Source organism: Ranitomeya imitator, chromosome 9 (assembly GCF_032444005.1).
Source record: "Ranitomeya imitator isolate aRanImi1 chromosome 9, aRanImi1.pri, whole genome shotgun sequence".
NCBI lineage: Eukaryota > Metazoa > Chordata > Amphibia > Anura > Dendrobatidae > Ranitomeya > Ranitomeya imitator.
In genome coordinates, this window is record NC_091290.1 from 118,660,139 (window position 1) to 118,673,877 (window position 13,739).

The 13,739-nt window shown below is 43.4% G+C and overlaps 1 protein-coding gene across 4 annotated transcripts in view; it reads left to right on the forward strand.

Annotated features, from left to right (window-relative positions):
• LOC138648770 (5-hydroxytryptamine receptor 3C-like) overlaps positions 1-12,975 on the forward strand; it is a 55,265-nt gene extending 42,290 nt beyond the window's left edge. For all 4 annotated transcript variants that reach the window (XR_011315188.1, XM_069738654.1, XM_069738655.1 and 1 more), the window contains 2 exons: positions 7,868-8,065; positions 11,544-12,975. Coding sequence is in view for 3 of the 4 variants with exons in the window: in XM_069738654.1 (XP_069594755.1) it covers positions 7,868-8,065; positions 11,544-11,614 (269 nt within the window). In the remaining variant the exon portion in view is untranslated. The remainder of the gene's footprint in view (positions 1-7,867; positions 8,066-11,543) is intronic.
• The last annotated feature ends 764 nt before the right edge of the window (positions 12,976-13,739 follow it).

Genomic DNA, 13,739 nt, shown 5'->3' on the forward strand with positions numbered 1-13,739 from the left:
ATTACTGCCCTGACTGGCGCATGGGGCCTGGTGGGCAGAGGGGGCCTGCATCGAGCCTCGTCTTTTCTGCTCATCGGGCCCCAGCAGCAGGCTTCTATGTGTAACTGAACCTGCATCCGAGACGCAGGTTCAGTTACTCTATTGCCTAGCGGGCCCTTGCATCGCCGGCGTATGACATCATTGTCATTCGCCGGCGAGTGCGCGCTGAAACGCCGGGAGGGATCTCCACCGCAGGAGTGCAGCCAGGTAAGAAGAATGTTTTTTTTAATTTTTTAAATTATTTTTATTGAAAGCGGCCAGCCGCAATGTTTCACCGGCAGGATGGAGACACATGGACCATGTGTCTCCATCCTGCCCGGCGCAGAATGGAGACACGGGGGAAGATTGGAGACATGGGGGCAGGATTGGTGACACAGGGCAGAATGGAGACATGGGGGCAGATAGGAGACACGTGGCAAGAATGGAGACATGGAGGCAGGATGGAAACAGGGGCAGGATTGGAGACATGAAGGCAGAATGGAGACATGGGGCAGGACTGGAGACACGGGGGCAGGAATATGGGGCAGGATGGAGACAGATGGGGCAGGATCATGGGTCTGATAGGGCAGATTAGAGACAAGGAGCAGAATGGAGACACGGGCAGATTGGAGAAACGGGGCAGAATGGAGACACGGGGGCAAGAATGGAGACATGGAGGCAGGATGGAGACACGGGGGCATGATTCGTGACATGGAGGCAGAATGGAGACACGGGGCAGGATTGGAGACATGGGGCAGGATTGGAGATATGTGGGCAGGATTGGAGACATGGAGGCAGAATGGAGACACGGGGCAGAATGGAGACATGGGGGAAGAATGGAGACATGGGGCAAGATTGAAGACATGAAGGGAAGAATTGAGACAGGTGGCTGAATGGAGACACAGGGCAGGATTGGAGACACAGGGGGCCGGATGGAGACATGGTGCAGGATGGAGACATGGTGCAGGATGGATGAAGACAGATGGGGCAGGAATATGGAGCAGGATGGAGACAGATGGAGCAGGATCATAGGAAAGATGGGGCAGGATGGAGACAGATGGTGTAGGATCATGGGGTAGGATGGATACGATGAAGACAGATGAGGCAGGATCATGGGACAGATGGGGCAGAATGGATACAAGGGGCAGAATGGAGACAAGGGGCAGAATGGAGACATGGGGGCAGAATGGAGACACGGGGCAAGATTGAAGACATGAAGGGAAGAATTGAGACAGGTGGCTGAATGGAGACACAGGGCAGGATTGGAGACACAGGGGGCCGGATGGAGACATGGTGCAGGATGGAGACATGGTGCAGGATGGATGAAGACAGATGGGGCAGGAATATGGAGCAGGATGGAGACAGATGGAGCAGGATCATAGGACAGATGGGGCAGGATGGAGACAGATGGTGTAGGATCATGGGGTAGGATGGATACGATGAAGACAGATGAGGCAGGATCATGGAACAGATGGGGCAGAATGGAGACAAAGGGCAGAATGGAGACAAGGGGCAGATAGGAGACACGGGGCAGGATTGGAGACACGGGGCAGAATGGAGACATGGGGCAAGAATGGAGACACTGGGCAGGATTGGAGACATGGAAGCAGAATGGAGACACGGAGGCAGGATTGGAGACATGGAGGCAGAATGGAGACATGGGGCAGAATGGAGACATGAGGGGAAGAATGGAGACAGGGGGAAGAATGGAGACATGGGGTAGAATGGAGACACGGGGCAGATGGAAGACATAGCAGGATTGGAGACACGGGGGCAGGATTGTAGACACATGGTGCAGGATGGAGACAAGATGCAGGATGGAGACAGATGGGGCAGGAATATGGAGCAGGATGGAGACAGATGGGGCAGGATCATAGGACAGATGGGGCAGGATGGAGACAGATGGTTTAGGATCATGGGGTAGGATAGATATGATGGAGACAGATGGGGCAGGATCATGGGACAGATGGGTCAGGATCATGGGACAGATGGGGCAGAATGGAGACAAGGGACAGAATGGAGACACGATGGGCAGATTGGAGACATGGGGCAGAATGGAGACACGAGGGGAAGAATGGAGACTGGGGAAGAATGGAGATGGGATAGAATGGAGACACGGGGACAGATGGGAGACACGGCAGGATGGGAGACACGGGGGCAAGATTGGAGACACATGGTGCAGGATGAAGACATGGTGCAGGATGGAGACAGATGGGGCAGGAATATGGAGCAGGATGAAGACAGATGGGGCAGGATCATAGGACAGATGGGGCAGGATGGAGACAGATGGTGTAGGATCATGGGGTAGGATGGATAAGATTGAGACAGATGGGGCAGGATCATGGGACAGATGGGGCAGAATGGAGACAAGGGGCAGAATGGAGACACGGGGCAGATTAGAGACATGGGGCAGAATGGAGACACGGGGGCAGGATTGGAGACATGAGGCAGAATGGAGACACGAGGGGAAGAATGGAGACGGGGCAGAATGGAGACACGGGGTAGAATGGAGACATGGGGCAGATTGAAGACACGGCAGGATGGGAGACACGGGGGCAGGATTGGAGATACATGGTGCAGGATGGAGACATGGTGCAGGATAGAGACAGATGGGGCAGGAATATGGGGTAGGATGGAGACAGAAGGGGCAGGATCATTGGACAGATGGGGCAGGATGGAGACAGATGGTGTATGATCATGGGGTAGGATGGATACGATGGAGACAGATGGGGCAGGATCATGGGATAGATGGGGCAGGATCATGGGACAGATGGGGCAGGATAGGGATATCATATGTGGCAGGATAGGAGAACATATGGCTGGAGCCAGGAATGAGACACAGGATGGGGGATATTATTACCATGGGGCTAATTAAGGGATATTATTACTGCGGTGATGTATTTATTTTATTTTTTGAGTATACTGTTTTAAATGGGGGGAGGGGGGGGCAGTCCTGTTACTGTGCAGAGCAACACTGTCGCTTTTTTTCTTCATCTGTTATAGTTTAGAATTTGGGAAAAAAATAAGTAATGTTTTCTGCAAGCGGTGCTCAAGATAACTGTTATTTCCTGCAGAGACGAGCCCTGGCTGGATGAAGTGATGGCGGTCTGTGCTGGATGATGATTAAAGATTAGAGACGTCAATGGTTAGTCAGTGTGTTACCTGTACACTGATGCAATACATTGTATATTATATACAGCGATCCTGTGTACAATGTCACCAGTGATCACTGTGTTACATTTACATTATACACTATATACAGAGCTCCTGTGTACACTATAATGTCACCGGTGATCACTGTATTACCTGTACACAGACACTGCATACTAACTACAGATCTCCTGTGAATAATGGCACTTATGGTGATATTAGTATTGTGTTTTTATTACTGATCAGTAATGTAGTATTTAGTCACTATGTGGCGGTAATATGTTGTCCGGCCATGGTGTGGTGATATTTGTTCCTTGTATGTGCTATTATTTGGTCACTGTGTGGTGGTAATATGTGGTCTGGTCACAGTGTGGTGGTATTTGTTCCTTGTATGTGGTATTATTTGGTCACTATGTGATGGTAATATGGTGTCTGGTCATGGTGTGGTGGTATTTGTTCCTTGTATGTGGTATTATTGGTCATTGCATGGTGGTAATATGTGGTCTGGACATTTTGTGGTGGTGTTTGTTCCTTGTATGTGCTATTATTTGGTCACTATGTGGGGGTAATATGGTGTCTGGTCATGGTGCGGTGGTATTTGTCCCCTGTATGTGGTACTATTGGTCATTTTAAAAATTGAAAAATAAAATAAAATATACCTAAATTGTATTGGATATTTTAACAAATATTTAATAGGTTAGAGTAGAGCAGAGCGCCCGACCTTATAGTGGTGGCGGCTTAAAAAATCTTTTGACTGTGGACAGTTCGAGGGGTGGAGGCAGGGCTGGGATAGAGCCTGGGCCGAGTCTCAAGGAGGCCCGAAAATTTTGCCTGCATGGGGCCCCGAAATTCCTAGTGGCAGCCCTGTGTAGTACTAGCGAACTAGTGATACCTCATGTATCAGAGGTCGGGCTCATCAAGAATGCTTAAGTGTAGTCATACCTCCTAACTTTTAAAATTGAGAAAGATGGACACATAATAATTGTGCCAACTGCGTAATTTTTAATTTATGCTAAGCCACTTCCCTAACCTTATAATAACCTACATATGGATACAAAGAATCCATTAACCCCTCACACGAGAATATAAAATCAATAACATTTTACTGAAAATATTAAAAGAAAACGCATCATGCATAAAGGAGGACACATTAGTGAGGATTCGACAAAGAGTAAACAAAAATAAGTGATGGTAAATTATGCGCGATTTAGGGCACAAATGCCATTATCTAGTCAGCTAGTCATGAAAAATGGCTGCCAAATGGACATTACATTTATATTGTCTTTAGCAGACCTCTATTTGTTCCAGCTAGTTCATTAAAGTAACGTTAAGTTGAGTCATTGCTTACGCATAGTGTAATCATAAAGTCCTTGAAACCATCACAGCCGCCTTAATGCTTTTTTAAGGTGAGTATGTTCTTCGTAGATAATATAGTAGAATCATAATAAATCCACCATGAAAGCATACATAATAGAATCAATAGGTAAGATGCATATTCCATGCATGATTCTATCATGTACAGTTGATACCAGAAGTTTACATACACTATATAAAAAGACACATATGTATGTTTTTCTCAATATCAGACATGAAATCAGAATAAACCTTCCACAAGCTTCTCACAATAATTGGTCAGAATTTGGGCCCATTCCTCCTGACACAACTGATGTAACTTATCCAGGTTTGTAGGTCGCCTTGCTCGCACCTGCCTTTTCAGCTTGGTCCATAAATTTACAATAGGACTGAGATCAAGGCTTTGTGATTGACACTCCAAAACATTGACTTTGTTATCTTCAGCCACTTTGTTACCATATTGGCAGTATGATTTGAGTCATTGTCCATTTGGAAGACCCATTTCTGCCCAAGCTTTAACTTTAAAGCCTCTATAAACAAGAATAGGACAATAGCATACATTGCTTACATAATAAAGCCACATTCCCTTGGAATCAGTTCCTCTCCATCCACAGTTTCCAAAGTGTTTCAAAGGTTTTCACACTTTCCCTTTTTTTATAAATACCTTTTCCATATTAATAACCATATCAGACTGTCTATAAAATTCCTGCAGAGTCGGCGGTTCCTCACTCAACCAGTGCCTGGCAATTAGCTTTCGCGCAGCATACAATAATCTAACTATGGCTACTTTATGATGATTTGGAACTCGGATCTCTTCCACATATCCCAAAATAAATATCACAGGATCTCTTTCAATTGCACAGCCATACGATTTTCCAATTGCTTCTCCCACATCCAACCAGTATGAATTCAGTCTCGTACATTGCCATAACATGTGTAGAATCCCTGCCCCCTCGGATTGACACTTAGGACACTCGGAGGTCTGTCTCAGCCCTGCCTTATATAGTCTATCTGGAGTTCTATATACTCTGTGAAGTACATATAATTGTGAAAGTCTACCCAGCTCACTTAATGATAATTGGGGAATATACTCCATCATATCCACCCATTTATCCTCCTCTACCCTTCCCAGCTCTTCCTCCCATTCCTCTTTTGCTTTAATAGGAAATCTATTAAGAAAGGTATAAAACAAATCCCTATAAGTATCCGAGACTACCCCTTTCGTTCCTCCCGTTGCAGACATAGTCTACCAGAATATCTCTATAAATTCCCATATCAACCATTTTGCTTTGCGCAAGATAGGCATGTCTCAACTGTCCATATTGAAACCTACAGGTCTCCTGCAACCCGTAACTCTCCTGCAGTGCCTCAAAGGATAACAGTCCTTGTGCATCCTGAATCTGAGCCATATATTGAATAGCCAATGCTTTCCAGTTTTTGAATTCCGCCATTTTAATAAATTCAGGTAATATTTCATTGTGCCATATTGGGGAGAGATTTGTTAAAAGTCCCACTCCCCTTGTCTTTTTAATTGTCTCTCATACCTTTTGAATCAATGTCAAGGTAGGATAAGCCGTTACAAACTTCCTGAATCCCCCTACCTCCAATCCCTGAACCAATGGGTCCCTTCCCACTAACCAGACCAAAATCCGTTGAACCGAGCCCAGTCCATTCACCTCTCTCCAATTTCTCATCTGCTGACCCTGGGCTGCCAAAAAATAGATCCAGGGATTCGGAAGGGCCAGTCCCCCCCATCTTTAGGCCTCTGAAGCAATTCCAGCCTAATTCTTGACAGTTTCTTCCTTCAAACAAGGTCTCGAAATATAGAGTTAATGGTGTGAAACCACTTTCGGGGCAATCAAACGGGGGAATTATGCAATACATGCAATAATTGGGGCATAAGAATCAGTTTGATTAAGTTTATCCTTCCCACCACTGAAATGTATAGTTTGCACCACGCCCCTATTTTCTTCCTAAACCTGTCCAGCAATGGGGCAGATTCAGATTGACGTAGCTCGAAAGAGGAATAGACACTTGAACACCCAAATATTTGAACTATGAAACCACTGTCAGCTTACTACCTTCCCCTGATATTGGGATGTCATCGCCCCCTTTATCCACTATCAAGATATTTGACTTCTCCCAATTGATTTCAAGACCCGATATATCACCAAATGTCTTGAGAATATTCATTGCACCGTCCAAGGCCTCTCCAGAATTTTCTAAAAATAGTAGCATGTCATCTGCATATAGGGCTATTTTCTCCTCCATCATGCCATACCGGAACCCCCTAACCGAAACCAAATTCCTAAATGTCTGTGCTAAGGGTTCCACTGCCAATGCAAAAAGCAGCGGAGACAGCGGACACCCCTGCCTAGTCCCCCTATATAAACCAAAACTTCCAGCCAGCTCACCATTAACTCTCACCCTAGCAGTCGGAGAAGAATACAACAACATCAACCACGAGATAAAAGTTGGCCCGAAACCAAAAGATCTCAGAACCTCCTAAATATAGCACTAATTTTTATTTTTAATGCAGACTGTGCTATGTAAAAAAAAAGAACTTTGCAAAAATACTTTAAAAATGTATTTAACACAAAAACTTGAGTTAAACAATAAGTCATTTTCTGATAACGCTCCTTCAATGCTTCTTCCCTTGATGATCAGTGCAATAAGGTCCTTTAGGTTCCAGTTCTATGACATTGTTTGTTTGTGCTGCATTTTGTTGCATTATTTCCTGACCACATCTATCTAATTGCTGCCTACCATGACTTTCTCCCTATCTACCTCAGTGGTAGAGATACATCTGCCCTACTTTCGCCCTACCTGACCATATCTTCTCTCTGATGCATTGGTACTGAGTATCCGAGTCTTCCATTTGTCAACTGTTGATATTGGAGACTATTTTGAGGATAACAATAATGGCATTCCCTGCCATTCACATTTCCATGCAGAAGCTAAAGTGTTGATCTCTGGGAATACCCTAGACCTCCATGTTCAGTTAAGCCCATGAAAAATGCATTTTCAACCCAGGTGGTCTAACTCTTCTTGACTTGCCCATTATGGTATATATAGTGGAAACAAGAAGTGCTGTGTAAAACTTGAAGGGTTGTTAGTGAAGCCAGGTCACAGATCAAAGTCAAGATCAGGAACGCAACAAACAAGCTACGGGATGGGGTTGGTATAAGTCATCCACTAGAAAATTGATTGGCTTGGATAGCAATGCACATAACAGGTTTATGGCCAGTCTTCCATAATGAATGTGTTAGCACCTTTATTTTTCTTTTGACATTTGCTATTGGGCAGTGATGTGTGGTTAACGCAATGTTTTTTCATGTGTTAACAGGTATTTTTTGCGGTTTGATGATGGCTGCCATGGTGGTCAGTATTACTGAGTCTGTATTTACAGCCTACATCCTAATGTTGTCTGACACTCAAACAAATGTTCCCCATTGGATAGAGATTGTATTTGCTAAGTATCTATCAAGAATCCTATGTTTCCAAAGAGTGAATATTTCAGACACCAATCAACCGCCGGATCCAGGTACGTTTTATGAATGGTCTTTCTTAGTTTGGGGCAAGGTGAGAACTTCAAGTGATATTATATTAAAATTAGCAGGAACGAGGTGATCAGCACACCAATGGCCCCAACCCATCTACCTGCACATAGAACAGTTGTGTTCAACCGGATTCTCTACAGCAAATACTGACCACCAGAGGCAGACAGGGCATGCTAGGGTTTGAAGTCTTTTACCAGTTGGAGAACCATAGAGATGTTCATATATATATATATATATATATATATATATATATATATATATATATATATATATATATATATATATATATATATATACACAGAGATACAGGTTGTTGACCCGCATGTAACTCCTTGAAATTACTAGCAATCCGTCTGCAGCAGCTATACTCTCAGATGCTCCTACTAAACCTTCCCACCGACTTGTCATCGACCAGTTCACTCACTGTTGCAGGATACCTAAGAGGTGGAGAGCAATAAATTGGCATAGGGAGGCTTATAGTTGATGCAATGTTCCCCGGGAATTTAAATATTCAAGTAGCATCTTCAGAGAAGAAAAGGACAGGAACTCAAGTGTTACCTATTGGATTTAACAATTGTAAAAGTCAAGTTTCACCCATTAAAGGGCCTCGCCACTTGACTTAGGATAAAAAGACAAAGCAGAAACTCCTTTTGCACTGAACGCCCTCCAACACACAGTGGTCTCACGACTTCCATCTACCAGCTCTGTTCCACTGATGCTTCACTTCGGGCCTCTCCTTATTTCCCAACTCTCCAATTCAGCTGTACTCATTTTAATCTGGATTCTTGTAACTCTGAAACCTCATAGATCTTTTCTTGTCACTAACTCTTCTCTGAAATTCAACTACTGCCTGTACAGACCTCTGCTGCCCCTTATATCTCTGACCTGGTAGATTCCCCATCTCATCTAAGATGTTAACTCTCTCCTACCCAAAATCCTCCCCTAATGGTGCCAGGTACAGAAATTATGAGGCATTAAACATAGCATATTAGCGATAAGCTCGAATTTGTCTGTTCGTGCGGTTGTGGTATCCATTTTTTCTATTCCTTCCAGTTATATCTGTTTAGCTAAAAGTTCAACTTTGATATGCCAACAGTAAAATATTGTGGTGGTAGCGTGATGGTCCGGGGCTGTTTTGCTGCTTTAGGACCTGGAAGACTTGCTGTGGTAAATGGAACCATGAATTCTGTTATCTATCAAAAAATCCTGAAGAAGAATGTCCGGCCATCTGTTTGTGACCTCATGCTGAATCACACTTGTGTTAGGCTACGTTCACACTAGCGTTGCGCCGCCCTGCTTCGGCGACGCAACGCGCGACGCACGGAAAAACGCGCGCGTTTTGCGACGCGTGCGTCGTTTTTTGACGAAATCGGACGCAAGAAAAATGCAACTTGTAGCGTTTTCTTGCGTCCGACGCTAGCGTCTAAAACGACGCACGTGTCGGAAAACGCGTGCAAAAAGACGCACGCGTCCCCTATGTTAAACATAGGGGCGCGTCGCCGCTGCGTCGCCGACGCAACAGCGACGCGACGCTAATGTGAACGTAGCCTTATGCAGCAGGACAATAATCTAAAACACACCAGCAAGTCCACCTCTGAATGGCTTAAGAAAAACAAAATTAAGACTTTGGAGCGGCCTTGTCAATGCTCTGACCTTAATGCAATTGAGATGCTGTGGAATTTCATTAAAAAGGCAGCTCATACTCGGAAACCCTCCAGTGTGACTGAATTACAACAATTTGTCATGGGTGTTTTAGGAGTGACAGACAGTCATCCTGGATCCAGCTATAGAAGATCTTTGCGTTTAGCTCAAACACCTTCTTGATTTTTGCATCTCTGTTATGGAGCGATATCCTTCTTCCTCTAGGACCCAATAGTTGCCTCTACCTTCTGCTGCTAATCACACACCTGTGCTGAATGTTTAAATACATTCAATTGCTACTGATTTTAGCTCATACTTGCCTAAGTCTTGCTGGAAGCTCTAGCAGTCGGTTAGTGTTTTCCCTGGGGACCCTTGGAGGATTGCTGGCATGATATCTCAGTGGTTTTCTCTGAGCTAAGTGTTTTCCCCCATCCATCTACCCTCACTGTCTTTATTTTTAGTGGGGACTAACTAGTGCGCACCCCATCCCCTCCCTATGTAGGGCCTATCCCTAGGGTTAGGCAGGGATTAGGTTCCTGCTCGGCGATAGGTACAGAACCTATATAGGGACGTTTAGGGCAGACAAGGTGATTGCAGCAAACTCTTGAGTGCAGCTGTTGCTGCTAGGTATGGCCCACCCAGTTATTAGGTTTAGGGGACAATCACTTTTTCACACAGGGCCCTCTAGGTTTGAATTTCTTTTTCCCTTAATTGCAAAAACCTTCATTTAAAAACTGCATTTTGTGATTACTTGAGTTATCTTTGTCTATAATTTAAATTTGTTTGGTGTTCTGAAACATTTACGTTTGACAAATATGGAAAAGAATAGGATATCATAGGATGTCAAGAAGGGGGCAAACACTTTTTTCACACAACTGTACTGTATATACATATATAGACCCTATATGGCCTGAACAGTTGTGTACTTAGATTAATGACATCTTCTTCTGACGTGTTTCCCACCTCTTTTGGTCATTCAGTGGTTCATCAAAGAATTCCTTCAATCAGGACAAGAAAATGAGACCATAAGCTGTACTGCAATGAGTATAACAGCTCACAGGCCCAGGGAATATGCCCCCAAAGAGCCCTCTACATAGAATATGAACCTCCACACAGTCCCATACATACAGTATAAATCCATACACAGCCCCTACATACAATATGAGTTAACACACAGTCACCTACATACAGTATGCACCCCATATTGCTACCTAGATACAGTATGAGCACTGACATAACACCCTATATACAGAGTCCCACATAGCTCCCTATATATAGTATAAGCCCCCACATAGCCTCCTATATACAGTATTAGCGATGATGTCATCAAGCTGGAACGTCACGGCAGCAGTGACCGGAGCTCCTCTGGAGCTGGCTGCCATCCTGCATTGTCGGCAGCACAGCACCAGGAAAGGTCCTTACCTGGATATGTGTGAAGGGCCTCGTCCCGGTAGCCCAGATTGCCCTCATTATAATCCACCTATGATGGGGTATGTCAGATTTATCTTATGGTCGCCGTCATTTTGTTATAAAAATATAATACAGCATGATTAGCTCTTTGAATCTGTGACACAGCCACTGACAGATGTGATCCTAGTAAGGATCAAGAACCAATCACTTTCTACCATCTGCTATACATAGAGGCTGTAGAATCTAACTGGTTCAAAATTAATAATGACATCCCAACCAATCTATTGGTTTAGGTCTGAATTTAGCCTAAGGGATGGTGGCACACAATAGATTCGGCGCAGAGAGTCTCCATTGTTCATGTTAATGTAACGCTCAAGTGTCTTACTTTCTATTTTTTTTCTATTGTATCAGATGCCCATTATAAGATGGGAAAAGCAAAATTTCAAAATCTGTTGGAGAAAATAGTCAGCAGCCGGAAATGAGGAAACCGAAGAAGTGATACAGCTGAAGAACTTATTGTTAATTATTATATTTATCCAAAACTCAATATACGCCAAAAGGAAACATCAAGGAGTCAAGACAGCATGGATCCTTACCGCCAGGGTTATCGACCGCTTATTTTTCATAGTATATGTACTCTTCATAGCAGGTTTATGTATCTTTGTTATTGTCATTTGGCAAAATAAGGATTCTTAACAATGAGTCTAACCTTAAAACACTTTTGACCCCAATTAATCATTAGACTTGTTTTTCTTACTCATTTTTCTCTTTTTTTTTTATATTCGCTGATTTTTTTTGCACCAAAATCTTCAACATGGCACCTGTGATTGGCAATTGATAAATCATCCGAAAACATCTGACAACCCCAAAAGCCACTCACAAAGACAAGCATTAAAAATAAAAGGTGAAACATGTATGAAATAGACTTTAAAAAAGGTACAAATTAAAGAAGAAAAATGTGCAAAACAAGCAAAACAAACAAAAACTTAAAAAATGAGAAAATGCAATGAATTCTTTATTCCTTGGTTATCCTCTCCGTTAAAATTTCTCAAAAATAGCAGGCTGTATTGTTGGATCCTTTTTGTATTTCCAAATCATATATATTGTGTAAAAGCTTAGACTGGATTCTGGGATCACTTGATGGATCTTTTGCCTCCTTATTTTAGTAACTTGCCATCATATAGCACCGCACTTGTATAGACATCATCACACTCTTCCAATTGGGGCTCACAATCTACAGGGTGGGCAGTTATATGGATACACCTGGCTCCCCATTGCCCAGAGACTCCACTACAAAACCCTAACCATGACGTACAAAGCCATCCACAACCTGTCTCCTCCATACATCTGTGACCTCGTCTCCCGGTACTTACCTACACGCAACCTCCGATCCTCACAAGATCTCCTACTCTACTCCCCTCTTATCTCCTCTTCCCACAATCGTATACAAGATTTCTCTTGCGTATCTCCCCTACTCTGGAACCCTCTACCACAACACATCCGACTCTCGCCTACCATCGAAACCTTCAAAAAGAACCTCAAGACCCACCTTTTCTGACAAGCCTACAACCTGCAGTAACCACCGATCGACCAAACCGCTGCATGACCAGCTCTATCCTGACCTACTGTATTCTCACCCATCACTTGTAGATTGTGAGCCTTCGCGGGCAGGGTCCTCACTCCTCCTGTACCAGTAATGACTTGTATTGTTTAAGATTATTGTACTTGTTTTTATTATGTATACCCCTCCTTACATGTAAAGCGCCATGGAATAAATGGCGCTATAACAATAAATAATAATAATAATACACCTAAATAAAATGGGAATGGTTGGTGATATCAACTTCCTGTTTATGACACATTAGTATATGGGAGGGGGAAAACTTTTCAAGATGGGTGGTGACCATGGCGGCCATTTTGAAGTTGGGCATTTTGGATCCAACTTTATTTTTTTCCAATGGGAAGAGGGTCATGTGACACATCAAACTTATTGAGAATTTCACAAGAAAAACAATGGTGTGCTTGGTTTTTATGTAACTTTATTATTTCATGAGTTATTTACAAGTTTATGACCACTTATAAAATGTGTTCAAAGTGCTGCCCATTGCGTTGGATTGTCAATGCAACCCTCTTCTCCCACTCTTGGCACACTGATAGCAGCACCGCTGTGGTCGGCGCTCATAGCAATGCTGTAATTCTCTTACATAGAGGCGATCTGATCATTGCTCTATGTAGCAGCGCCGATCAGGTTATGGCAGCTTCTAGTCTCCCATAGAGGCTATTGAAGCATGGCAAAAGTAAAAAAAAAAAGTTGTTTTTTAAAAAAAATGAAAAAAATAAAAAAATATAAAAGTTCAAATCACCCACCTTTCGCCCCATTCAAAATAAAACAATTAAAAAAAATCAAACCTACACATATTTGGCATCGCTGCGTTCAGAATCGCCTTATCTAGCAATATAAAAAAGGATTAACCTGATCGCTACATGGCATAACGATAAAAAATTAAAAATGCCAGAATTACTTTTTTTTGGTTTCCACGACATTGCATTAAAATGCCCTCACCCAACCTCAGATATTTAAAAAAAAAAATTTCTTTTTAGCAAAGT